Source organism: Suricata suricatta, chromosome 10 (assembly GCF_006229205.1).
Source record: "Suricata suricatta isolate VVHF042 chromosome 10, meerkat_22Aug2017_6uvM2_HiC, whole genome shotgun sequence".
In the NCBI taxonomy this organism is placed as follows: domain Eukaryota; kingdom Metazoa; phylum Chordata; class Mammalia; order Carnivora; family Herpestidae; genus Suricata; species Suricata suricatta.
The window spans coordinates 19,315,417-19,343,169 of NC_043709.1; the positions used below are offsets into that span (position 1 = coordinate 19,315,417).

General features: G+C 38.2%; 1 protein-coding gene across 3 annotated transcripts in view; it reads right to left on the reverse strand.

Annotated features, from left to right (window-relative positions):
* Window positions 1-554: 554 nt before the first annotated feature.
* Window positions 555-27,753, reverse strand: part of UTP20 (UTP20 small subunit processome component) — a 95,757-nt gene continuing 68,558 nt past the window's right edge. The window contains exons 41-63 of one of the 3 annotated variants that reach the window (XM_029953639.1): window positions 25,518-25,831; window positions 23,883-24,022; window positions 23,296-23,452; window positions 20,188-20,286; window positions 19,177-19,344; window positions 17,706-17,872; window positions 16,495-16,636; window positions 15,287-15,403; window positions 13,198-13,368; window positions 12,835-12,966; window positions 12,305-12,415; window positions 10,393-10,472; window positions 9,908-9,977; window positions 9,603-9,785; window positions 8,508-8,639; window positions 7,939-8,071; window positions 5,844-6,031; window positions 4,906-4,977; window positions 2,860-2,929; window positions 2,630-2,772; window positions 2,316-2,442; window positions 1,174-1,319; window positions 555-893 (exon numbers count right to left, since the gene is read on the reverse strand). In XM_029953639.1, the coding sequence (XP_029809499.1) occupies window positions 738-893; window positions 1,174-1,319; window positions 2,316-2,442; window positions 2,630-2,772; window positions 2,860-2,929; window positions 4,906-4,977; window positions 5,844-6,031; window positions 7,939-8,071; window positions 8,508-8,639; window positions 9,603-9,785; window positions 9,908-9,977; window positions 10,393-10,472; window positions 12,305-12,415; window positions 12,835-12,966; window positions 13,198-13,368; window positions 15,287-15,403; window positions 16,495-16,636; window positions 17,706-17,872; window positions 19,177-19,344; window positions 20,188-20,286; window positions 23,296-23,452; window positions 23,883-24,022; window positions 25,518-25,831 (3,218 nt within the window). In that variant the 3' untranslated portion in view covers window positions 555-737. Of the gene's footprint in view, window positions 894-1,173; window positions 1,320-2,315; window positions 2,443-2,629; window positions 2,930-4,905; window positions 4,978-5,843; window positions 6,032-7,938; window positions 8,072-8,507; window positions 8,640-9,602; window positions 9,786-9,907; window positions 9,978-10,392; window positions 10,473-12,304; window positions 12,416-12,834; window positions 12,967-13,197; window positions 13,369-15,286; window positions 15,404-16,494; window positions 16,637-17,705; window positions 17,873-19,176; window positions 19,345-20,187; window positions 20,287-23,295; window positions 23,453-23,882; window positions 24,023-25,517; window positions 25,832-27,753 lie in introns of all 3 variants that reach the window. The other 2 variants (XM_029953638.1, XM_029953637.1) reach the window with 2 other exon arrangements.

The window sequence follows — 27,753 nt, forward strand, 5'->3', positions numbered from 1 at the left end:
AATGTTTTATTTTTGATACAGAGAGAGACAGAGCATGAGAGGGGGAGGGGCAGAGAGAGAAGGAGACACAGAACCAGAAGCAGGCTCCAGGCTCTGAGCTAGCTGTCAGCACAGAGCCTGACACGGGGCTCGAACCCACGAGTGTGAGATCTGACCTGAGCCGAAGTCGGAGGCTTAACCAACTGAGCCACCCAGGCGCCCCTGCTATGCCTTTTAAGAGCATCATGGCTATTCTCAGCACATCTTCTATATGTATTTTAGAATCTGCTTATTAGGATAATATGAAGAACTCTTGGGATTTTACACAGATATCCCTCTAACCATTGGGATCCAACTTGGGAAGAACTAGCATCTTATGATACTCAATCTTCCTATCCATGAACATGTTTCTTCCTCCATTTGTGCATATCTTTCTTATATTGCCTTTTGATAAAATTTTGTAATTTTCTCCATAAAAGTATTGCAAATCATTTGATTTATTCTTTTTATTTTAAAGTGTTTTTTTAAAAAAAAATATTGTAAGCTTTTTTTATTACTTTTTTAGACATTGAAGATACAGTAATATGAAATGTTTTAATTTAAAAAATACGAGCATGATTATATTATACTGTATAATATACAGTCTATGCCATTTTAATTTAATTTAACAAAGTCTGCTGTGATTTCAAGCTAGCAGATATACTGGGAAGTTCAGGCTTTGGGGTAAATGGAGATACTTTATCAGCAGAGGGAGCACATTACTCCAGTATTGCTAAATCTTTCAGGCTGTGGCTCTTTTGTCTCTTGGCCTTATAGCCTGGACGCAGGAACTCTATCTTTCTCTTCTTGGCTTCACTTTTATTTTTGTGTTTCTTCAGCTTTTTCTTGGCAGCAATATCAGGATTAGTTACAAACTTGAAAAAAGAATAGAAATTTTATATTACTTTAAAAGTAAATATTAAATAAAAACGATATGCAGAAATGGGCCATTTTGTTCACCTTTAAATATCACACATTCAGCACATTCCCATTAAAGAAAATCTGTAGCCCCAGCAATAAAGTCCCACTTCTCAAATACAGCCAATTCCTCTTTCCTCCATGGGTAAGTGGGACACACATGCATGCACACACCCCTGGTTAAAAATATCTACTAAGTCTAAAGGAACACACTATATTTTCAAATAGCAAACATACCTCTAAAGCCTTCCTCTTTTTCCGGAGTGCCCTTTTCTCATTAGCCTGTTTCTGTACAGAGGCAAAGGCTAAGGAGAAGCTCTCAAGCCCAACCAGCTTTTTGAGTAACTCTATGATTTCCTGGGATAAATTCTTCAGCAGAGGATCTAATCACACACAGAGTAATAATTAGTCATGTAGGAAAGGACACATTTACCATCTATAAAATCAAGAACATGCAAAATTGAACTCCTGTGGCATTATCTCCTTTATTATCTGAACATTAAACACTGATCTAAAACCAGCTGCTACGTCCCTGAGATGGGAAACCTGGAAGCATTGGGCATGACACCCCCAGCCCCCACTGTTCATCTGGGGGGCACCAGGAGATCACAGATCACGAAGCCCACTTTCCAGGGGAATCCTGGCTCAGAAGACACTAATTTGAGAAGCTGACAAACACTGTGGGTTACTTTATGAACCTGCTCAACTCTGCAGACAGCAAAGGTAAGTGTATTTTCCAGGCCCTAACTAACTCATGGATCATAGATGTTTAGCTCTGGCCACAATTTTTTTTTTCTGGAGGGTAGGGCAGAGGGTAAGACTCCTGAGAAACTGACAAAAATCTTTGCTTTCTCACCCTTCCCTGCCTTCTGTCTCCCAAATACAAATAACCCACATATTTCCAACCCCTGTTCCCTCTCTTCCTATTATCAAGAGACTTTAGGATCAGTGAGGGAAATGTACAAATAGATGCCCAGGTAAGGAAAATGAAAAATAGTAAAAGTAAACATATTTTTAAAATATTTCATACTTTTGCCTTAAAGTTCACAATAAGAAAATATCATGGCATTTTATTGTTCATTATTGTCCATAGTACTACGGGGTTTAGAACCACCTCAAGTTGTAGTTTCTTTGAATAGTTAATCTATGCTTAGGAGTAAAACATCTTTTAGGAGAGAAACATTCATTCTTAGATATGAGAAAGCACACACAAGACAGTCGTGTATAACACAAAGATGCCTTACTTGTTTGCTATCGTTTTGATACCTAGCAAGTTTTCTTAAACTCTGGCAGGGAAAGAGGCTAGAAAAGAAGGAAGCATTGAGGAGAGAAGTGAGGACTCCTAATGTACAAGTATTCAGAAAACAGGCTGTGGTTACCCTGGTCTGAATAGGTGCTGTTCAGTTCTCGGAACAAAGGAGCTATGATCACTGGGAGATACGGCTTCACCTTGTCTATTCCAAGATCCATTGCTACAGCTCCAAGAAACTTAAAGATGCATGTTCTCTGAAAGTACAGATCATTCATTGTTATTTGAGGTGTTTCTTTTATTAATTTGGAAAACAAAGTCTCTTTGGGGGCAGATATTATTGCTGCAGTTTTGGGTTGAAGTTTATGGAGACTTGGGAGGATTACTAATACCACTGAAATACTTAAAATGACTACTTTCAGGCATTCTGTACATTCTTTGTACCTTTAAGGGGTTTCTAGGTGAGTAGGCAGATTCTAGTTTGGCGATCCGGGACAACTTCTGGATCAGCCACAGCAGTGTGGCTGGCTTGCTGTGTTCTTCCTTTGCCTCCTCGTTCTCTTCTTTGTCAGAGTCCATTTCTTCATCTGCACAGGACTTGTGTTTTTTAATTTTTTTTCTGGTTACCCCAGCTCCTAAAGCTAATTGTTCTTCCGTGTCTTCTTTTATCTCACCTTGCTTATCCTGAGAATCAGCTTCCAGTAAATATAAGACTTTGGCGACAAATAACAAATTCTTAACAACCTTTAAAAATGGAGGGAGAAAAAAGGGAGGAATTGGACTTTGAAACAGATACAGTTCAGTAAAATATAGGTATCCTACAATTAGGAGGAAAAACCCCAAACAACTGGCATTGCACGATTACACTGATGATTGTTACATTTTTTTTTTTTTATAGTTCTTCAGTTCTACCTTGTAGAACTGTACCCAACCCCATTTCATGTAACTTATCTACTTGGCCTAGTGCTACCCTTTAAGATCATAAAGAATAAGCAATTTCATTCCAGACTATCCATTTACATTTTTGAGAGAAATTTCATCCCTCCTCCATTAAATTCCTTCATAGAAATAACAGTTTCCATTTATTGGGCACTGACTCTCTATATAGCATTCTAATTCAACTTCAAAATATCACTATTAAAAAAAATAAAATATCACTATTAGGTACTATTATCAGGAGAGAAAAATCAAGGCTCAGAGTTACTAAATGACTCACCCGAAGTCAAAGCAAGTGGTCAACCAGGGTTGAAAGGTCTTTAGAAGTCAAGCCTAAGTTCTTAAACACTGAGTCTTGTTTCCTCAAATCCCGTCTGATCCAGTTAAATAGCCCAGGGACCAATTTTCGTCTTATAATAATGGACCCATATATTGAGTCCCTACCTCTGAAACCCATGAAATCTCTGACATAGATATTTCACATTGATTATGTGAAGGAGGAAATCAAGTTGGTTTTGAGTTCCTTTACCATCCTGGCTTCTCTGTTAGGAGTGCTGTGTGCCAAAAGTTTCCTCCAAATGTAGTGTTCAGAACCCCACACACTGTCCAAGGCTAGCCTGGCCATCAGTAATTCATTCCAAGATTATAATTTCCTTCTGGAAGCTTGGACTCCCTAAAGACAGTCCCTTTTTCCCTTGTGGCAGCCACTTCACACTGTTAACTTACGATAAGATCACAGTGAACTAAATTCAACTAATTCCTTTCATCTTGGGTTAGTACTAGTAAATCCCTTCCTGTCTCGAGTTTCTATGGTTATATCTGTCAGCCTCTTTTAAGACTGATATTGTGGGATACACCACCTGCTATCTACCCAGGGAGGATTTCTTTGGCTTCACTATGCTATCTACTGAATAGTTATCAATTCCTTCTCTGGCTCTGCCATATTATGAAGTACAGTATATTTTCATATAAAAAGTGATGGAAGTATCAGGGCTTATGGACAACCTACTTGAGATCACTCTCTGGATACAGTGTTCACCTAGTTTCTTTTGTCCCATCACTTAATCTGTATTGTTGCTCCATCGTGTCCATATTGACAAGAGTCATGAACAAGTGCCTTGCTCTTACCCAGACACCGCAAATGTGTATCTCCTCATCTACCAGCCCAAAGGCTTTATTAAAGGAGAAAAAAATAAAGGGAACAGTAGACCCTACTCAAAAGTAATTTACGTTTGCTGCATATTTATAAATGCTTCTCTATATTTACAATTTACTTACAGTTACATTTTCCAGTATGAAAAAATAAAACTTTTTAGTAATTTATCTGTCTTCTGTTAAGGATAGACAATTCTCAGGCCACATGTAGTAATAGTAACATGACTATTATTGCTTTCTCTTCAACTTCCAGGGGTAAGGGAAAGAAATTCAGTACTGTACTTCATTATAGGAACAATCAAAATCAGTCAACCAACCAAAACCCTTCAAAGCTGTGGTCACACCTTTGAGGAGATATTAAAACTGAACATGAAAAGATTAACAGTCAGCCTCTCACTGCATCATCTTTATGGGGTATTTAAATGAAACCAAGAGTAACCCCAACATGGACTCCAGAGTTGATTAATGTTCTAACTGAACATATATTTCAATATATGCCTATATTTCATTTAATTCCCCAAGCATTAAAACAGGAAAACAAAAAACCCCACAAATACCAAATGTAAGTCTATTCCTAGACTTGGTAGAACAGATCCCTTCTATTAAACCAGGAGGATGACAATACTTACCTGCTCTCCTAGAGACTGATCTAAGAATTTGGAATGCAATTGATGGCAAGAGGCCAGGGAGATACTTTTCATCTGTGAAAAGAAAATGGACATTGGCAGACACTATTCAGGATATTTCTCATTGTTTTTATTTTTATTTTTATTTATTTTATTTTTTTTTTCAAGAGTACGCCTGTTTATTAAAAGAAAAAAAAAAGAAATGTACATTTTTGTTCTTCGTTTGTTTGAAGAAATTTGATCAAGTTGCAAGGAAATGTCTGGGCGTGGCTATGGACATCCTCAGCAGGGCCACTGGCCGTGAGGATGGCCGGGCGTGGCATCTGGGTCTTCTGGCCCTCATTGTTTTTAAAAAGTCCAGGTAACCAACCATAATACTGTAACTGAAGTGCGAAATTTTGCTCTGAGTGACTTGGTCTGGAAGGTCCAAGACCAGAAATTGTGTCACTGTTAACTTCTACCTGCCCCAAACACTTTAGCCCAAATAAAGGGGATATTTTCAAGCGTTGGGGAGATTAATAATCCCTCAGATTATTAGTAGAAAACTTTGCAACATTCCAGTGTTTTTCCATTTTCTTCTCCATTTTCCACTCGTTCAGTATTTATGGAGTTCCCACTATGAGTCAGGCATTGTGTTAGGCTCTAGGAAATCAGAGATGGATATACTATGGTCTCTACCTAAGATTTTCATGAACATGATCTCAGTCATCAACAGGTTATGAAGGAGGCAGGACAGACAGTAGTGATCTTTTTTTAATAAATCTTATTTTCCAATGTTGATAAAGAACTTGAACAAATAACAGAAGATGAACATGCTAAATAAAGTTGACTAGACTGATAGTCTAAGAGACTCTCCCAAGGGCCAACCCCCAAATAGTTACATGAACTAGAATGAACAACTCATGTAGATCATGAAGGAAAAGGTTTTAGAGAAACCTTACCTTTTGTTCAAGGTCATTTGTTAGAAATCTTACTGCTACAGGTTCTGAGAACTTCTTTTTAGTTGTTTTGAACTTCAGTTTTCTAGTAAGTTCCTCTGGTTGGCAAGAGGCAAAGAGCAATCCAAAAATCTGGGCTGCAGTGAGCCACACCCAGCTGTGTGGATGTCTCAGGTGACAATGTATATAACCTAAGGGAACCAAAATGCATTTACAGATGTCTATCCCCTTTCCTAACTCTTTGGTGGTAAATATGATTAGGTTAGGCATTCACTATCGATTATGTGCTTGGAGTTAGGAACCAAAGATGAACAAAATAGTCCCCACTTTCCAGAAACTCTCAAGGAGCTAGAGAGAAGTGAGGTGGTGAGACACTGGAAACAACCAAGAAACCAACTCCTAACATGAATGACAGAAGGGGTGTGAGTAAGCCTAAAGACAGATCAGTTCCATTACAATCAATTTCAGGTTCAAAGGAAATATGGTGGCTGTAACATTTACAATTTCTAAATTAGGTAATATAATTCCTAATAATTGTTTCTAATTATTGTAATTGGTGGAGAGTTATTACTAATTTTTTTGATGTTTATTTTTGAGAGAGACACACACAGAATCTGAAGCAGGCTCCAGGCTCTGAGCTGTCAGCACAGAGCTCAATGCGAGGCTCGAACTCAAGAACTGTGAGATCATGACCTGAGCCGAAGTCAGACGCTCAACTCAATGAGCACCCAGGTTCCCCTGGAGAGTTATCATTTATTGAGGCTTTCTGTGTGCCAGGCAGAGGGCTAAGTGTGTTACATATATTTCTTTTAGACCTCACAACAGTTTGTGACCTTAGAACTATCCATTGCGTTTTACAGATGAGGAAATGTTTCAGAGGGGCCAGGTGAGGCACCAAGCTGTAATAGGCAAGACCAGGCCTGGGCCCCAGCTTGAGCTGGCCCCCAACCTTATACTCCCATGTTACATGGCCACTCTCCATATACTACACTTGAAAAATACAGTGGAAACGCCTTGTGGGTTTTAGGGAACAAGATTAAAATTCTGGATGAACCATATCATATCTGAGTTTTAGTCTATGCTGCTATATATTTCATAAGCATGGTTTTCCTTTTGTTTATATATCTTTTATTTTCTAATAACCTGGCCATGTCTCTGTGGAATCATACCAGAGTAGGCCATGTAGTAATTCAGTAATTTCTCATAGGACCACGAGTTCTCTTAAAACAAGTGGGTACTTAAAGCATTCATTCTATGCTAATGAAATGTCTATTTCCTATTAACTAATCAAAATTGAGTATGTTAAATTAAAAATTCTAGGATCTTATTTGTTATTTAAAGAGTGATATGCAGGAGTGCCTGGGTGGCTCAGTCGGTTAAGCATCCAACTTTGGCTCAGGTCATGATCTCATGGTTCAGGAATTCGAGCCCCATGTTGGGCTCTGTGCTGACAGCTCAGAGCCTGGAGCCTGTTTTGGATTCCATGTCCCCCTCTCTCGGTCCCACACTTGCTCGTGCACGCTCTCTCAAAAATAAATATATAAAAAAAGAGTGATACACAATAAGTTGAATGTCTCACAAGGGTTAAATACTTTACTAAATCATGGTATGTTTGCATGGTGGACTACTTGTGACTATTTTAAAAAGCTTTCTACTGAGTGTTTTATAGTATAATAATATTCTTATTTAGGTATAAACAAGATATAAAAGTTTATATGGAATTATGCAATCTCTCTAAAAAGCTTATGTCTATTTAACAAAAAGACAGACTGGATGGAAATAAATACTAATTATCACCAAGCAGCAAGGAAGGCTTTGAGAAACTTTTTTTCCTTTCTTTTACTTTCCCATAATTAATATTCCTTCTTTACAAATGAAATGTATTACGTGTGAAATCATAAACATATATTATTTTTCCTAGAAACATTTTCACTATAATCAGTTTGAAAAGACCTTTTAAATCTTTTTCTCATGGACTTTTCCCCTGACATTACAGACTTTCTAAGTATTTGCATTCTAATTCCCCAAATATGTTTTTAGTAATTCTGTCACAACTAATGTGTTTGTTTTTAGATTTAAATAAAAAGGAAACACTTACTCCAGATTTTATTCAGTGTCTCGGAGGGCTTGGTAAACTGAATAATATTACATTCCTTGATGAGTTTACTAATCAGTGTAAGAAAACTAAACAGAAGGCGATCTGCAGCTTTTTCTTCAGTCTCTTCCATGACCTAAAAACAGGACAGATATAAATCCGTTAAGACAATTTCAGGGTTTCTACCAGTAGTACTACTGCCATTTTGGGTCAGACAGTTTTCTGTTGTGGGTGCTGCCTCTGCACCACGGGTGCATTCATGGTCTCTGTCCACCAGATGCTAGGAGCACTCTCCACGCTCCAGCTGTGACCACAAGTGTCTCCAGATGTTCCTAAGTGTCCAGAGGGGTTGGTGGTGAAATCACCCTGCTGGAGAAACTTCGATCTTCACATATTATGGAAGATAACTTACTTTAAATCTCATTTTAAAAAGAAGATCCAGCTACACTGAATTCTTGCTTTCATTAATAAACATTTTTGAACACAAATAATATTTAAGCTATTAGCTAAACCACACCTTAAGTAAAACTACAAAAATTAGCAGAAGTTTTATTCTCTGGCAAACTACTTACATCTTTAAAGTTTTCGGGATCGATTTCCTTTTCAATCACAGGAAGAACAATTCCAAGTCTTCTCTCAAAAGAGACTCCTTCACTTTCCACAAACAAGCCACAGACAAGGGCAGCTAGTTGTCTATTTAATCTCTACCAAAATAAACCACAAAACACACACAATGTTAATAACAAAACTTGGCATGCTATTTCCAAATTCGTAAAATAAAATGGGCATGACTCTATCTTCAGTATTTCTTTATAATGCCAGAAATCAATAGAATATGGATCTTTGGTGGCTTAAAATAAACAATATGGAGAATCTTCATACCCAAGAATAACATAAAAAAAAAATGGAACTCATCACCCACATTCCCCCATTTTAAATAAAAAAAAGATAAGCACTGAATAATGTACAGAATTGTCAAGATTCAATATGTCATATACCTGAAGCTAATATAACATTGTATGTCAATTATATTTTAATAATGAAAAATTTAATTAAAAAATGGAAATAAGTTTCATAAGTACCCTCCCCATCCTGACTTTTAATACATATTACAGTCAGTATTAGTAAGATACGACACATGTTTATATTCCACAAACATGGGCCACAACTGATGGTGGTAGACTCAGCAAGTGACTGACAAACATTACATTACATTCAATTAACTGAATAAGCAAAACTGAAAACAAAGATATTCATCATTGGAGAATAGATACATTTGATAACATTCATGCAGCAGTGTAACAGGCTGACAATCATGTATAGGGACTACAGTTTTATAACTTCTTATGTTTTCTAAAGTTTTACTATAAGAATATATATTTTTAATTTTATTTCCAATATAGTTAACATACAATGTTAGTTTCAAGTGAACAATATGGTGATTGTCAACAATTCTATACGTTACTCATCGTAAGTATACGCTTTAATCCCATCACCTATTTTACCCACCCCGATCCCCACGCAGCAAGAATACATTATTAACATAATCTACTAACAAAATAAAATTATTTGGGAAAAATTCAACAATGTTTAATATGTATTCTTATTTGAAATGAATACCCAAAGCTAAGACTTTTCATTGAAGTTTGACTAAAAGCAACCTTAACCTTTTTTGCTTCAAACCAGGTGGTAACCATATCAAAGAGCCAATCTTTTTTCTCAAGGTTGATTTTACTGAGTAAGGATTTGATTGTCATGGATGCCATCTTCTTGCACGTGGCAGAATCATCGTTCACCATCATTAGACAAAGAGGAATAAAGAACATTCCACAGTTCTCATTGAGCAGTCCCTAAAAGAAAAAAGGCAGTTAAGAGCACACTCAGACTGCAAGTGTTATAGATGCCCGAACAAGGGAGGACTGTGGGCTCCCAGGGCTCAGGGAGAACACAGCTACGGCATGATTCGTGGTACCTGAGGGAATGTGTCAAAGAGATAGGAGATCATTTCCAAAGCAGACTCTCTCCCGGTCTCATGTTCATAACTAGGCAAGAACATTAGAATAGACTTGTTAGTATCTTTTAAATTACCAATAATTGTTTTTAAAAATTTTAAACATTGTTTTAAAGTGTCAGTCTATTTCTTAAAAAGTGGAAAAAAAATATGCATTTCCCCAATTTTAATACTTGTATAAATTGATCATGCTACTATTCAGCTTTAAATTGGTTAGATTTTTACCATTCTCCTTAAATAGATTCTAATGAAAATCAATGGTCAGACTGAATTCGAAAAGCACGTTACACAACTGTCACATGAAGCTATGCACACTGTCTGATAATCAAATCAATGATTCATATGATAACACCCTAAAGTATGTTTAGATTTTGTCATTTTCAAGATAGGTGCCACATTAAAATGAGAGGAAACTACTCCTTTGCCCCTGTGTAGTTTAAACTTACTTCAGTTGAGCAAGCATGAATTCCAAGTTTGGTCTCAATTTGTCACCCAGGGGATAGTCAAGAATGTATTTCAGAAAAACCTAGGAACAGAAATCACACAGATGATTAGTTGGGTCCTATCTCTCCAGGATTTCTGCTAGCCTGCTGAGATACACTGTTAAATTACAAAGACCTTTCAGAAGAGTGATCAATCCTGAAACAACTGTGCACTTTCCTTTCTTCTCCAGCTTCACTTCCGCAGGTCCCGCCCCAAGTGCCTGGTTAAGAGCCGAGTCCTAGCCTACCCCTGGCACGGCTGTTCTGGGCTCCAAACCTAAGCTCACATGTGAGAAGCGCCTCTCCTCCATATGTAGTGTGGTGTGGCGGTCTGAGAACGGGCTGTGGCTCATCCCTGATTTCCCCTTGAATGACATTGGTGGTTGATATTAATACTGATAATAGTAACAAATTCACTTATTAATTATATGCCAATTAATTCTATATGCCAAGTACTATGCTAAGTGTTTCTCAGTTGCCTGTCATCACTTCCTTGGGAGGTGGGGGATATTATCCCCATTGTACAGATGAAGAGAATGGAGTTGGCACAGAGAGGTGAGTAGCTTGCTCAGGTGACAACGCCAGAATTCCGTGACTGGTCTGTCGGCAACCGAAGGCCCCGCTGCCGAACCGTTATACTGGCCAGCCCCCCGCTGATGACCCGCAGGAGCTAAGGCGCACCATGAAGGGTAAGACCTGTTTCCCCAGCCATACAACGGAGTTGCTATTTCTGCCGAGGGGTAATCACAAATAGAAGTCACGCATGCAAAGTGCTGGACACATACTTAATAAAAGCTGGCCTTCCCTCTTCCCCTTCTTCCTTTTTCTAGAGACATGCTTCCTCCTTTCCACGCTGGCCTCCTCGGCACCCACACCTTCCTTCAACCCTGAGTTCATCTTCCAGTTCAGAGCCCTCTACCTCCTGGGTGTGAAGGCATTCATATAATCAGGGACGAACAAATGTGTCAACACAAATCCGCTCATGTCACTCTCTTCCCTTGGTTTCAATAACTTTCTGCTACTGGAATAAAGCCCTAAGTCTTGAACAAGCACACGAGGTCTTGCCTGACCTGGCTCCCTTCCCCACCTCACCTGACCTTCATTTATCTCCTCCAAGAAGCAAGGCCTCAAGCCCTGGCTGCTCCCTTCACCTGGAAAGCTAAGCCTTATTCTTCCTTCACATTTCTCCTGACAAGCCAATCCTCAGGAAAGCCCTCCCTGATTCTAACACTACGCTGGTCCTTAACCTGATATACTCTTCCATATTTTGTCAATTCTAAGAAGCAGTTTTTCATGTTTAAACAGATCTGAAATTGGGATGTTTTAAAATTGATGGCACCTTACCACTGTGTCATAGTGTTTTCCTTCTCTGAGATATATAAATAAAGGTACGTCTTATAAGTGATGAAATAGGACAGTGCTTTCTCCCTCCTGGCACTTAGGATGTCTGTAATTAAGTAACTAGAATTTTTGCTTTGTGCCTGTCTACTGCAAAAATTTCATTGACTGCTTTTCCGGCAGCACCTGACACACAGAGATATGCACAAGCAGTCGATGACGGGACCAATGGATGGAAAGCTCTGGTGCAGGCTCCCATGCTACAGAAGGAAAATGTACATCTTTACCCGTGTGAAATATCCCACATATGATGGGTTATACTCAAAATGTTCTTTGTTAAGTGAAAATGCCCGTAAGGCAAAGCAGAGATGCTTTTCACACTTGGTAAGTAAATTGGTTCCTGACTCTCATAAGGCAGCAATGCGCCAGAAAATCATCTTCAGAATTCAGTCAATGTTGACATCTATCTATCTAAACATGGAACACAAAAGACAGGGCCAACCCTTGCTATCAGAATAAGGCCTCTTTCTCTACAAACCTGTCTGCACTGGACTCTGGCAGGTTCACTTTGTGCAGAAATTGCCAACTTGGATACTTTCCGCATGACATCATCGATTTCTGGGACTAACAACTTCCTCGATAAAATGGCCTAAAATAAAAGGAAAAGACATCTCGTTTCATGTTCTACTGCAGATTGTTGTAAGCTGAACTACTGTTAAAGAAGTCATAGGCAATTTTCAAAAATAATAAAAGTAACCTTTGGTTTATGCATTTTACAATTAAAAAAAAAACTCCACAAAGTCCAAAATAGTAAATACAAGCATTTTTTAAACCTTTATTTATTTTACTCTATTTTTATAAAAGGCTCTGGAAGTATTAATAGAGTTCACGTTCAAACATTTTAATAAGTAGATGTGTTAGCTTGTAATTAATCCATCAAAATCATCACAATGTTTATAAATTAATTTTGGAAATCTCCAGCTAGTCAAAACACTTTGTTCCACATTATTCTAAGTATCTAATCGGAGGCATATAACTATAAAATTCAACATTCTGGTGACACCATACCTTCAGAAGACCAAATGCAGTGGCCTGTCTTGAAGTATCATAAATGTCTTCTTCAGCATATGCCAGGAGAACTTGAAGCTGCTTCTCAGTTATCTGGTAAGACTTCACTTTCTTCACAACTATGGTCACACACTGTAAATTACACCAGTGAGGTTAATAGCCAGGACATCCCTCGAATGAAGAACCAGTGAAATGATAAGGCCTTAATACAATAACAATACTTTTTCACACAGGATACCAACCTTCTGGCCTTAGCAAATTAATCTGGAAAAAATTCTGAACAGGACCAAAGGACAATGGGGAAACCTAGCTCTGATGTTAAACCTGGTCCTGGCTCTTTCAGTATAACTGAAAACACCTCACCTTGAAACAATTTACTACCAGGTGGAAGTTCTGGCCTCTGGCAGCTCCAAGTTTTGCATAGTCCTTCAGCAACAGGAAGAGGTGTTTTGTCAACTGTTCTGCTTTTGTTTCTATGGAAGGCAGAGGGAACCTCAAGACCCAGATCAGGCATTGTAGAGCACCTGTGATCACCTGAAAAACAAAACCAACCAATTTATGTAGTGATCAAATCCAATAGTTAAGCACCTCAGGCTAATGTTGACTCTATAAGCAACCAAGTTGAAAAAATGAAATACTCTGCTGAGCCTACTCTGGAAGAATTGTACCAAAAGTGTAAGAAGACAAGGAAGTTTCCTGTTTCCTGCAGCAGAACTTATTGCTTCTCCAAAGGACATAAAGATGATGCAAGTAAACAAGAAAGAGTGTTTTGGGGCACCTGGGTGGCTCAGTTGGTTAAGCATCCGGCTTTGGCTCAGGTCATGATCTCACAGTTCGTGGGTTCGAGCCATGTGTTGGGCTCTGTGCTGACAGCTAGCTCAGAGCCTGGAGCCTGTCTTCAGATTCTGTGTCTCCCTCTCTCTGACCCTCCCCTGCTCGCGCTGTCTCTCTCGCTCTCAAAAATAAGTAAAACATTAAAAAAAATAATAAGAAAGAGTGTACCATATTCTTAACCTATATGAGCAAATGGATGGACTGGCCAATTTTATTTTTTTTAATTTTTTAATTTATTTTTGAGAGAGGGAGCAGGGGGGAGGCAGGAAGAGAGAGAATCCCAAGCAGGCTTTGCACTGTCAGCACAGAGCCCAATGTGGAACTCGAACTTATGAACTGTGAGATCATGACCTGAGCTGAAATCAAGAGTCAGATGTTTAACTGACTGAGCCACCCAGCAGGCATCCTGAATTGGCCAATTTTACGAACTTTTTTTTGTTTCTGGAAAAGTATATTGTAAATGACTTTTCTATTTTCTAGAATGGTACTTTAATCCATTCTAAGCAATTGAATACAAGGCACTCTAAAAATCAGAAATGCAAAGATAAAGAGAATACCGTCCCTCTGTTTAGGGAGCACATAGCTGACTCAGAAATTCATCATGGGAACAATACACTATAATTTAATACAGTTAAGTGCTGTGCATAAGATATGAAAAAAGTGTGCTGGGGGTAAGCGATTACATGAGAATCCCTGAACCTCTGGATCAAACCTTAGGAGACTGCTGAGATGAGTGACTTCAACTAGTTCAGCTCTGCCTAATAGACCCACACTCCTCTGGCTGCTGTAAATGGTCTTCTTAGTCTGGATTAGATGAAGCCATAGAGAAGTCACAAAGGCCAGGGCTTAAATCCCAGCTCTGCAGTTTGTTACCTATTCATCTACAGAGATGTTACTTAACCTCCTGGCATCTTCACTGTAAGACAGGCAGTCAGAAAATGAGAGATGTGTAGGCTCTGGAGTCTGAGGGACCGATATCTTACCCTAGATGCGTGATGTAGGCCAAGTCAGCCGATAGCCTAGTTTTCTCACGGATTAAACAGAAGCATTAACAAGATGTGCTTCATAGGTTGTTATGAGGATTCATACCAGTAGGGGTAGTAGTAACAAGGATGATGATGATTAGCATTGACATGGTGACACCATCACTCAGCCTCATGGTGTTGCAAAATTCCAAGGAAACAATGTATCTACCAGGACTTGTAAAACTTAAAAAAAAATTTTTTTTTAATGTTTGTTTATTTTTGAGACAGAGACAGAGTGTGAGTGGAAAGGGGCAGAGAGAGGGGGAGACACAGAATCCAAGCAGGCTCCAGGCTCTAAGTTGTCAGCACAGAGCCTGATGTGCAGCTCAAACTCACAAACCGTGAGATCATGACCTGAGCCTAAATCGGAAGCCTATCCAACTGAGCCACCCAGGCGCCACAAGACTTATAAAACTGTTAAAGGCTATCCAAATATATGGGATTATTAAATTGAAAAGCAATGTAATGTAGGGAACAGAGGTAGTTCACAATATCATAAAGCCACTTAAGAACTCTATCATCTTTTGAAGCAGAGGCCTAGAAGTTCTGGGTATTTTGTGCAACACAGCTCTGTTGAAGGAACAGAAACTCACCTTTACATCCATGGAGACCAGGCAGTCTATGAGGAGAGAGACAAAAGGATCCAACATTTCCAGAACATGTTCACTTGAAGACTTGATCTTGGAAGTCTTCAGACTCAGATGTAGCAGCTAAAAGATTCAAAAAGATATTTCACACCAGTTGCCCATAATACCAAATGAGTTAGGTAAAGGTAAAATGATTTTAAGAGACAACCATGAAACCTTAAGATGCTTCTGTCTCAAGTGACAAAAGGAATGGGAAAGGCCTGGGAGACTCTCAGGAAGTGAAGTGGGGGAGCTCACTGTGTAGCTGAGATGCGAGTTCATTTACCAAATGACCCCTGAGCATTTACGTTGATTGGAGGCACTGGCTTGGCACACGGGGCACAGCGGTGATCAAGATGAACACGGTTCCTGCCTGACGGAGCTTAATCAGGAAGAGACTCGAGCAAATGACTAACTGTACATGCAGTGTGTCTGGGAGTTCTGTGACGGCCCTGGCAAGGGGCGGGGCTGCTGGTCAGGTCCTGGCCTGAGAAGAGTGTGGGGACTACAAAACTGAAGGGAAGCAGGGCGGCGGGGCTGTGTGTTATGAACGGCACAATGTAAGACCAGGCCCCTGTAGCCCAGATGAAGGACCAGGCTCTCAAGAAAAATGGGCGCTAATGAAGGTTTTAAATAGGAAATAAAATGATTAGATTTGTGTTTTTAGAAGCTCACATCTTTTTTAAAAATTCAAAATAATTTAGAGATGCCCATGAACCAATCAACAGTGAACCCATAATAAATGTTAGGTCAGAATCATTAATCCTCAGACTATTATATCATCAAAGTAAGTACTAGAAGAGAGAAATGGTAAATGGACCAATGCACCTTTAAAAAACTAGCCCAGGGGGCACCTGGGTGGTTCAGCTGGTTAAGATCCAACTCTTGGTCTCAGCTCAGGTCAAGATCTTATAGTTCATGGGATCGAGCCCCACATGGGACTCTATGCTGACAGTGTGGAGCCTGCTTAGGAATCTCTCTCTCCCTCTTTCTCCACCCCTTCCCTGCTCACTCTCTCTCCCTCAGACTAAATAAATAAACATCAAGAAAAATAGCCCATAATTTATTTCTGGTAAGGCATTTACAGTGGAATGAGCAGTACTGGAAATTCAGCAGAAGATTGAAAGGCAAACTCTCTGTGGGCCGCAAATCACACGTTTAGGGTTAATTCTTACCCGAAGCCCAGACTCAATAAAAATGTGCATGTTGGTTTTCCTGCTCACGACAGCTTTCTGCCCACCTCGAACTGGAGTTGGGGGGAGCAGAAGACAGCTCTGGGGTGGCAGACGTGGATCCGGTGCAGGAGCCACGGGATTTCTGTCAATCACAAAGGAAAAACAGAGGAGAGAACACTGTATGCGGCACTCTTAAGTCACATGACCCTGTCTGGTGACTGTCTGGCGCTAAGTCATATGCAGTTCACTGTGGGCTTTTTTTCTCCTTTAAACGTGAGAAACAGATTAGTAGGTTGTTGATCAGGGCTGTAGAAGAACGCCAGAAACAAACCTCAGATTGAAGAGCACATGTTTAAATTAAGATGAACAATAAAGCGACACTCCCCTTGATGTTTGAAAACAAACACCAAGGAGTTTCTTTTAGGATCCAACAGCAAAATCTTTATAAAGGAAGTTATTTTAAAACCTTTTCAGTTCTAGATATTTATTTAATCAGAACAAAAGCTATGTATTTAAAATCTATCCTAACTTTGATTCAATAAATAAAAATGGTTATCAGAGAAATGTCAAAATAACTGGCTGCTCTCACAGTTAACTTACTCATTTATCAGAAGAATCATCTCATACTGAGATTTATCACCAGAAGGACTTTAACCCAAACACCACAAAGGAGAACCATCTCATAACACAAATATATATAAGACACATTATACAATTATATGACCATATCTGTATTATGTATACAATTATAACATACAAATACATATAACTGTATATATTATAAATTACACTATTGTATAATATATGTAACATGCATGTGCAGTAAAACCTTGGTTCGTGAGGATAACTCGTTCTGGAAAACGAATTCTGGAATGCTTTTAATCCAAAGCATTTGTGTATCAAAGTGAAATTCAAGAACCATGGGCTCAGTTGTGATGTGACATTTGGCATCAAGGTACTACTTGTGTTGCAACACATCACTCTTTTATCAAGTTAAAGTTTATCCGAAGTGTTTGCTTGTCTTGCAGAGCACTCGCAGACAAGTTACTTGCCATCCAAGGTTTTACTGTTTACATGCACGTGTGATACATATACACACATAGCTCTTGCTAAGGTAAATTACTAACTGCACCCACTTAAGAGTAAATGAAAACTGAATGGCTTACACAGAAGCAAACATCTAAGGGCAGTATTTTTTCTTTCAAACTTACTTTTCTTTCTCTGTTAACAGGGGGAGATTTTCACTGATCAAACCATAACTGAGCAACAGAATGGATTCTGCTGTCATTTCCTGATTTACAATTAATCCCGCTATGATTCGGCGCAAGGTTTCATGAACTTTCCGGGCCAGCTTTAAACTTGTGGTATTTTGTAAGATCTAAAGGCAAACATAAATGTCACAGTGAGGTAACCCAGAAGTGCATTTTCATTTGCTGTGATGGTAGTTTATAAAAAATACATTTCCTTTTTAATATAGGTGTTTTCCTAAGTAAAAAAGAAACATCCTTAATAAAGTTTCAAACAGAGCATACACAGTAACATTTACACATAACCTCAATCCCAGAGACAACCACTATCAGCATCATCTATGCCTCTGGACTTCTCTGTGCTCTGTGCTGGTGAGACTTCAGGGCATAGGCCTGGAGATATGATGTGACACTTGGAAGACATCAACCTTCCACGTGCATTACAGGCAAGCACACACACACACATTAACAAAATGCAGTCAGTACTTATCTGAAACCATGCTAATAAGGTGCCGTGATGGCCAACCCTTAGGGTTGATACTAGCTACTGGGCCGAATCATAGGAACTTAAAGGGAATCCAGGATAATCAACATAACAAAACCCTTAGCACTTTATCAATGTTCCTTTGCACAGGACATGGTATTAATAACTTTAATTATTTTGGAGGGACTTGATAATATACATGACAAATACAAGTACTCTGTTAATTCTTTTTAATCCTCAAAACGTAGCTAACATTCTCAGGTTTAGATAAGATTAGTGCATTGTAGAAAAAAATTATGGAGTTAATCTGACACTGAAACATTTTGAATTATGGTTAATTCATGTCATTAAATAGTGCCTTTGTTCTAGTTTTAGTACATAAAAGTAAAAGTAAACTACAGTCCCTCCCTGATAGAAGGAAGAATGAAAACAGTGCAAAGAACGTGAGCCCTGGATCAGAAAGACCTACAAATAACACGTTACTTTTCTCCTTAACCATGACCCTTCAACCTTTCGTTGAGCCTGCATGTTCTTATCTGTAAGATGAAAGCGCCATTCGTCTCACAGACTGGTTGTGCAGATTAGAAGAGATAATGAAACTTGATGCTTAGCACATTATATATGTTCAACAGATGTCACTTTTCTCCCTCTTGGCAATCTGAGAGCAGCAATCTGTCTTCAAAAGCTATGTTCTTAAGCTGCTAACTTGAGCCAGCAATAAAATTCACTTGAATTTCAATTTTTTACTTCTGCATCACACGGTTTACATCCAGGAATCTGGTTCTTAGTTTAGAATGCCCACCTAGAGCTGCCAGCTGGTGGCACATGGTGCCTGTGCCGTTAGCATCAGAGGAAACCCTGGTGGTCAAGTGCAGCATTACTGCATGGGTCCTTTCAAGAACTCGTGATGCTGTAATATGGGGATCTCCTGTATTACATTCAAGTCCTTACCTCTTTTAAGGGAAGGATAAGTTTTGTAACCTGATCTTTCCCTACAAACTTGCCCAGGATTTCGTAAGAATCGTAACTCTTGCTTCTTCGTGCCTCCATGACTTTGGAGAGGATCTGCTTCACTTCCTTCTCTTCAGCAATGGCACCAAACAACTCATGGTTAAAGACCTTTAAAAGAGAAAAGCCAAATGACAATTATGTGCAACCAGCAAAATATGTCAACGCAGTCTCTGATCCATCCAGATCAGGGGAAGGCAAGTTGGACAGGGCTGAAATTAGATGGCAGGAATTTCTATTAGATTTCACTTTTTCAAGGTAGTTCAGGGACTAATTACTGAAAGACAAGCAAATATAGAAATACCTGAAGGTTTTTACTAAGGGGAAATAAAAGAATACTATATAAACTTATATATATGATTGTAGAACATAGAGACAGGTATTTCTTTGATATTACCAAAGAGTAGCTTCATTTCTCTTTAAGAAACTAATGATATTTGTAACAATTATCAAAACCGATGTGTTTAATACAAAAAGTTTAAATGTCTACATTTTTAAAAGAATGAACAAAGGTAGTATAGCAAATTTAGTCTCTTCCTAATCCCACCCCCCAAATTATCACATTATCAATTTTAACAGTTGATTGTTTGTTAAATTTTTTACTACTGTAAGTAAAGCTCTGGTGCACATACTTTTATATAAACCCCAGACTAAATACATCTCAGATTCTTGGAAGTGGTTGAAATTTTTGCTTAATTTAAAGCTCCTGATACACAACATCAACTTTCTTTCCAGAAAGGTTATACCAAAACTCATGACCTCCTAGCAATGGTAGAGAGTCCACCTCACTTCTGAGTCAGGTTTTTAAGCTTCTCCTAATCTACAAGATGAGAAACACACAGTACATCATTTTCATTTTTAAAAGCTATAGTTATTTCTTATTTTGCGAACAGATTTTCTGTGTCCTTTGCCCAGTTAAAAAACGACACTACACTCCCTTTTTATAAATCTTACCTCAATCATTATATCTAAACAGGAGTCCAAATCCCCAACTTGTAGCTTGTTGGTGAGGCCTTGCAGCAACATATAAACAGTGAAAGTCAGCACATGGACCTAAAATGAAATGTGTAGTTAAGAATATGAGTGGTTAAGTATACCATAGTAGAAAAAAAAAATCTCAGAAGTACTGCAGAGAGCACTCAGAGGTTCCGTCATTACTGTAGGGAGGAGCTTTTACAAATGACACATAATTATATCACCATCTAAAAGACTTTAACCAAATAATTACTTTGTATAAAAGAGACTCAGAAACACATCACCATGCTTGGGGTCTACTACTGTGACTAAACCAGGCCACTGATTTACTTTTATTTTTTATTTTATTTAAAGTTTATTTATTTATATTGAGAGAGAGGGAGAGAAAGACAGGGAGGAGGGAGAGAGAGCAAGTTGGGGAATGGCAAAGAGAGAGGGAAAAAGATAGAATCCCAAACAGACCTCACACTGTCAGCACAGGGCTCGATTCAGGGCTCAAACTCATAAATCATGAAATTATAACCTGAGTGGAAGTCGGCTGCTTAATAACAGAGCCACCCAGGTGCCCCCAAGCCACTGATTTAAAAAGAAAAGGCACAAGAGTCTTGAACTTTAAAAACCACCCTGTGAATTAAGGGGCTTGCCAATGTTAGGTGCAATCAAAGCTGTTATGAAGGAAATAGACAAGCTTTTGCTCTTCATAGTAACCATAGCTAACATTCCTGAGAGCTTACTGTGGGCTATTAATACTATTGTATTAATACCTCACATGTATTAAATCACTTAATCCATTCTCACTGTATCCATGGTGTAAGGTGCTGTGTTATCAGCACTTTTCAGATGAGGAAGCTGAGGCACAGAGAGATCGAGTAACTTGCCCCAGGCTGCATGGACAGCCAGTGGTAGAATCAGGATTTGAAACCATACGGGCTGGTGCCCCAGCTCTGCATCACTACACTGTGTAGCCTCTCAAGCTTTCTGGATTCCTCATACTGTACTGCTTCCAGTGTTACAAATTATCACAGGGCACATCAGATAATGATCATAGGGCAAGGAAACATAATTGGTTGTCAACACATAGATCGGATTTTACTTTTTAAGTAATCTCTATATTGAACGTGGGGCTCGAACTCACAACTCCAAGATCAAGAGTTGCACACTCTAATGACTTAGCCAGTCAGGCAGCCCAGAATGGATTTTAAAGGCATAATAATTTCATATGTATCCACTAGTGACCATTATGTACTTGTATATACTTAACCAAAACCAACACAACTTGGACACATTATAATCAAACTACTAAAGGCCAAGAAAAAGTTCTTAAAGCAGCCAGAGGAAAATGGTGCATTACTTAGAGGGGAAAACTGATCAAATAACTAGATTATTCATCAGAAAGGTCAGAAGGAGGTGATACAACATTTTTAAGAAGTTGAAGGAAGAGTACTAACTGTCAACAGAGAATTAGATATCCAATGACAGTATCTCTCAGGAATAAGGAGAAAAGACAAGCAGAGATGAAAGAAAACTAAGAGCACTTGCTGCCACCACACGTCCTCTACAAGACTGCTGATGCAAATTCTTTAGACTGAAGGGAGATGATACCAGAAAGAAACTTGGAAATTCAGGAATGAAAGAAGAGTAGTTGAAATGATAACTATCTGGGCAAACTAAAAGACTATTCTTCTCCTCTTGAGTTCTTTAAAATATGTTTGACGATTACAAGAATAACTCTAACATTGCCCAATTAAGTTTTCAATATATAGAGATGTAATATACAAACAACTATAAAACAAAAGAAGGGTGAAGAGATCCATATACAGTCGTAAGGTTTCCATATTCCACTTGAAGTTGTAAAACATTGTTTCTAAGTAGATTATTAAAAGTAAGGATGTATATGGTAATTCCTAGAGCAACCATTAAAAAACTACACGAGGAGGGGCGCCTGGGTGGCTCAGTCTGTTAAGCATCTGACTTCGGCTCAGGCCATGATCTCAGGGTTTGTGGGTTCATGCCCCATGTTGGGCTCTTTACTGACAGCTCAGAGCCTGGAGCCTGCTTCAGATTCTGCGTCTCCCTCTCTCTGCCCCTCCCCCGCTTGTGTTCTGTCTCTCAAAAAATAAACATTAAAAAAATTAAAATAAAAAACTATAACAAGCGAGCAGTTAAAATGAATACTGATATTTTTACTGTGTTAGATTTATAATCCACAGAATAGGAAGCTTACTTTTTAGCAAATTTAGATACAGAAGGTAAAGCTAACTACCCAGAATCTTGACTAGGTACTTGAAAAGAACAAGCAACAGTGTTTCTTAAACTTGAGCTCACTCAGGGATCTTACTGAAATGCAGACAGTACAGGTCAGACATAGGGTCCTAAATTGTGCATATCTACCAAGCTCCCAGGCAGTACTGATGGAACAGGTCTAGAATCCACACTTGGAGGAGTTAAGGAGCTGGCCAGCCAAGTCCCTACTCAGAGAGCTCTCTACTCCACCTGAAGATCCTATTATTTTTATTACTTGTATGTTTCAACCTTTAAACAAATGCTATGCTCTTTATTGTTTACATTTGTGGTAATAAATTCAATATGCATTCAATAAGGATATTTTTAAGAACTCCCAAAATACAAAACTTGATATAAAATGATTTGAGAAAAATAGACAGGTTATATAACCCTGGCCTATAAGTATCTTTATAAACATCAAATACAGGAATATTTTAAAAATATGTTTTTAAAATGCTGATTAGAAACTTGTGAATATCCTTTTTTAAAAAATTTTTTTATTTTGATGAAGAGCGCAAGAGAGAGAGAGATTGAGAGAGAGTCCCAAGCAGGCTCCATGCTATCAGTGCAGAGCCTGGCGTGGGGCTTGAACTCATGAACCTATGAGCCAAAATCAAGTGTCAGATCCTTAACCAACTGAGCCACCCAGATGCCCCAAAACTTATGAATATTCTTGATTGCTACCTCAGTGGATCAACTTTACTGAATAGAGACTGAAGGCACCATCACTTGGTAGTGTTCCAATTGCAAATATTTGAATTTCAATGCAACTTGAATGACTGTAAGGCACACAATGCGATTTACCTGATATCCACGGACAAGGGTACTCTGTAATTCTTTTAAAATATACTGTAGATAGTGCACACCCAGGTCTTCTATTATTTTTGCTAGAGTGCTGCGTGCAATGTCTCTGATTTCCTGTGCTCTGTTCTTAAGGAGGGCACACACTTTCAGCAAAATACTAGAAAATGAAAAATTAAAAAGGACTAATCAAAATCAGAAGCAAATAAAAATATAGACATCCTTTGGTCTTTTAACTACTCATTACCCAAGTTTCCCAATTAGGATTCTTAAAAAAAAATTTCTTTTGATGTCTATTTTTGAGAGACACATAGATAGAGACACAGAGCAGGGGAGAGACAGAGAGACAGGGAGACACAGAATCCAGAGGCTCCAGGTTCCGAGCTGTCACCACAGATGTGGGGACTGAATCCACGACACATGTCCTAAGCTTACCAACTGAGCCACCCAGGCACCCCCCCAGTTAGGATTCTAAATCACAGCGAGTTGTGACAGTACTTTTCTTCTTCACAAAAGAGATTCAAGAGTCAGGAAGAAAGAACCAATATTTGAGTTTCACTTAACTTTTCTAACTTGTCATCACAACAAACCTTGGCAGGTTGGCTTCCATAACTTCTTGTGGAAGGGACTGCATTAGTTTAACCATGGCAAAAGCTAAAGGAACTCGAACTACTTCCTCATCATTCACAACCTTGGATTTTATAAGCTTGTGTTCTTCCTCCCTTTTAGTCTGTAAGAAAAATTGAGGTTAAACAAAAACAAAAACAAATGGATTACGGACCTATCAACACTGAAATCTTTCATTTGAAAGATAAACTCTTTTGATATGGCACTTCTAAGTTTACGGTCTTAAAAAACAAACTAAATTATGCAATTTGAGAATAATTCTCTAAGAATTATAAAAATAATAGGTATAATAATTTTTTTTTTCCAAAGAAGAACCGAAATGTCCATCAACTGATGAATGGATAAAGAAAATGTGGTATTTATATACAGTGGAATACTACTTGGCAATGAGAAAGAATGAAATCCTGCCATTTGCAACGACGTGGATAGAACTACAGGGTATTATGTGAAGTGAAATTAGTCAGTCAGAGAAAGACAGGTATCACATGTTTTCACTCATATGTGGAATTTGATAAATTGGTGAAGACCGTGGGGAAAGGGAAGGGGAAAAAGTAGTTTCAAACAGAGAGAGGCAAACATAAGAGCCTCTTAAATACAGAGAACTAAAGGTGGATAGGTGACTGGGGAAGAGGGGAAAATGGGTGATGGGCATTGAGGAGGGCACTTGTTGGGATAACCATGGGGTCTTGTATGTAAGTGATGAAGCATGGGAATCTACTCCTGAAGCCAAGAGCACCCTGTACACACTGGATGTTAGCTAACTTGACAATAAATTACATTAAAAAGAATTAAGGAAGGAAGGAAGGAAAGAAGGAAAGAAAATTTTTTCTAAAGGAATAATAAAAAAATAGTCGTTTTCACTAATATGGATTAAGAGTGTTGTGAAATACCTAAAAAAATCATAAAAACTTTGTATCAATTGGGATTTTCAAGAGTTTGAAAGACACTGTTGGTACATAAGAAATGTAGTGCCTCAAGTAAGAAGTTATATTTACAAATATGCAAAATCTGACCAAGTTAGTATTTTACACCAGGGGCTGGCAAACTTCTATAGAGGGCCAGATAGTATTTTTGGCTTTATAGTTTCTATTGAAGCTACTCAACTCTGCTGTGGTAACACAAAAGCAGAGTTAGACAATATGCAAATTAATGAGTGTAACTGTTTTCCAAAAAAAACTTTAAACCGGCTGCAGGCTAGATCCAGCCCGTGGACCACAGTTTGACAATCCATGATTTACACTGAGAGGGAAAGACTGATTTATGAGAGCTAAATGTTATCCCAGTTAACCAGCAAGAAGATGAATTCTGAACAGCAGAGAAGTGGCCAAGAAGTAGAAAAGTGAAACATATTCTAATTTTTAAAAAGTTTTTTTTTTTTTTTTGAAATGAGAGTTATCTAATTATCTGCTTTGGAGACAAAAGTCATGTATCTACTAGACGAAAATCATACTGAAGAAGCATCGCTGCTTAGCTGCAGCAGGAGATGAAACAAAATCCAAAAGCTGACGTCAATCAATAATAGTTAGGAGCCTCAGTCTGACGGCCCCACAAACACTTAGCTTCACACAGCCATCCTGGGTCCCAAACAGAATGATTACCGTAGATGCCAGGCATTTATGTAGCCTGGGTAGGATATCCCCAGTTATGGTTCCTTGGATATTTTTAATTGTTCTCTCCAATTCTTCCTTATTCCGAGGAAGGGAAGAGATGGACTCAGTGATGCATTCAGGTCCTTTAGCTGATGTCCCTTTACAATCAACTGGATCGGGGTTTCCCAGTTCTTTGTTGTCTGACAAACTCTTGTATTTGTTTTCCTTCTCTTCCTCATCCATATGCTCTAAGTCCATGGTTTCATCCTCTGGCAACTCAATCACTTCTATTGTGTCTATGTTTAGTAAACAACAAAAGTCACCTTAAATCAAATAAGGAAATAACACAGTTGTGTTACAAGTCTTTCCCCTCCACATCTAATAAAAATGATCTAGTCCCCAATTATGGATAGGTAAGATGAAGTACTAAGGAAACAGAACTACATGAGAGGGTTGTGATTTTTTGCTGTCTTACAGTTTGGAGTCAAATGAGGAACAGAGACAGGTAAGCTGATAGTTAAGAGTGTGGGAAAGCAAGTGCAGGCTCCTTTGGGAATACACTTGGAGGCTAGGTGGGGAAGAGGGTCTTAACCAAAAGAAAGCTTCCAAAGTACTGTGGTTGGAGGTTCCCAAAAACAAAAACCAATACTCATGAGCATGAAAACCATAATGGCAGCCAACAGTTCTCATGAGAAATGTCCCTTACTATAGGGTTCAGTTTATTAAAGTTAGGCAGTACAGTACTGTGGGGCAAGTCTGCTAATACGCCATGGGACCCAAGTGAGTTAACCTAAGCCTAGGGGGCTTTGGGTTCTCTTTACCAGTCAGATGGAGAAGGCACCAACTTGCAAGGCTGTTGTCAGGATTCAATGAGAGAAACTCTGTAATGCACCCAAAATACGTTCCTGATACTTCACTGATTTTCAAAACCTGGTAGCCATTAATCTTTATTTTATTTACTGGCCCTATTAGCTTTGGGAAAGTTACATTTCTGAACTGTAATTTCAAATATCAAAAATAATGGGGTAACTAACAACTAAGGTTCTTGTAAAGTTCTTACGAGAACAAAGAAGATAATGTCTAGAAAGGCCCAGGTCATAAGAGGTGTTCAAAAAATGTTTCAAACTTTAGTCATATCTAAGAAAATAGTTAAGCAGATTATTTTAATTCTTAATATTTTTATTTATGCAAAATTGCAAAATGCAGATTCAACTGCCTGAAGATAAACCACTGAGGGACTTTAGTTCATTAATGGTTTAAAACACACATGGTTCCTACAAATTCAAGCTGATCTTTGCTCTTTATTAGTGTGGCTCTTAGGCGATTTTACTATGAATCAAAGAATTAGATAATTTTGAGTAGGAAGGAATGGTGGACTAGTGCAAACTGAGTGCCAGACTATTTCAATGTCTTTTAGCAAGAACAATTAGCCTGCTGGCCTATTTAAGTATTCATCCTCTAACAGGTTAAGGAAATTTCTATTTGTCCCTTATTTTGATATCAGGAATAGATACTGAATTTAACCAAATGTTTCCCTTGTGCCTCTTTAGAGGACCACATGTTTTTTGCATGCTACTGTTAAATTTCATTAACCAATTATACCAATTTCATGAGTTAGTGGAAGATTCCTTTTCATTAATCATCTGAAATAGCTGATATAAGGTTGAAATGATCCATTCCTTAAATATTTGTAGAACTTACCTATAAAGGATTGTGAACCTGGTATTTTCATTAGGAGATTTTTAACTACGTCAATTTTTTAGTAGTTAGAGATACACCCAGATTTTCTATTTCTTCTAAAGCCAGCTTTTGTATTTTTTAAAGAGTCTGTACATCTCACTCAAGTATTCAAATTTGTAACTTTAAAGATCATAATATTATTTTACCTTTTTAATTTAATTGGGACCTTTAAAATTTCCAAATGTTGTTTATTATGGCTATGCCTTCTATTTTCACTGACCAGTCTTGACAGAGGTTTGCCAACTTAGAATCTTTTCATATACCTATTTTTAGCTTTGATGATCCCAACTTATTGTATCTACTTTATATTTCATTAATTGTTGCTCTAATTTAATTCTTTCTTATACCAGCTTTGCTTTCATTGCTTAATGTTCTTTCCATACATGCAGGTGGTAAAATTGGATTTCTATATAAATAATTTACAGCTCAGATTTTTTCACCCATATAATTAGGACTGACCTTCTCTATTGTTAAAAAAGTTTTTGCACAAATGCTCAAAGAATTT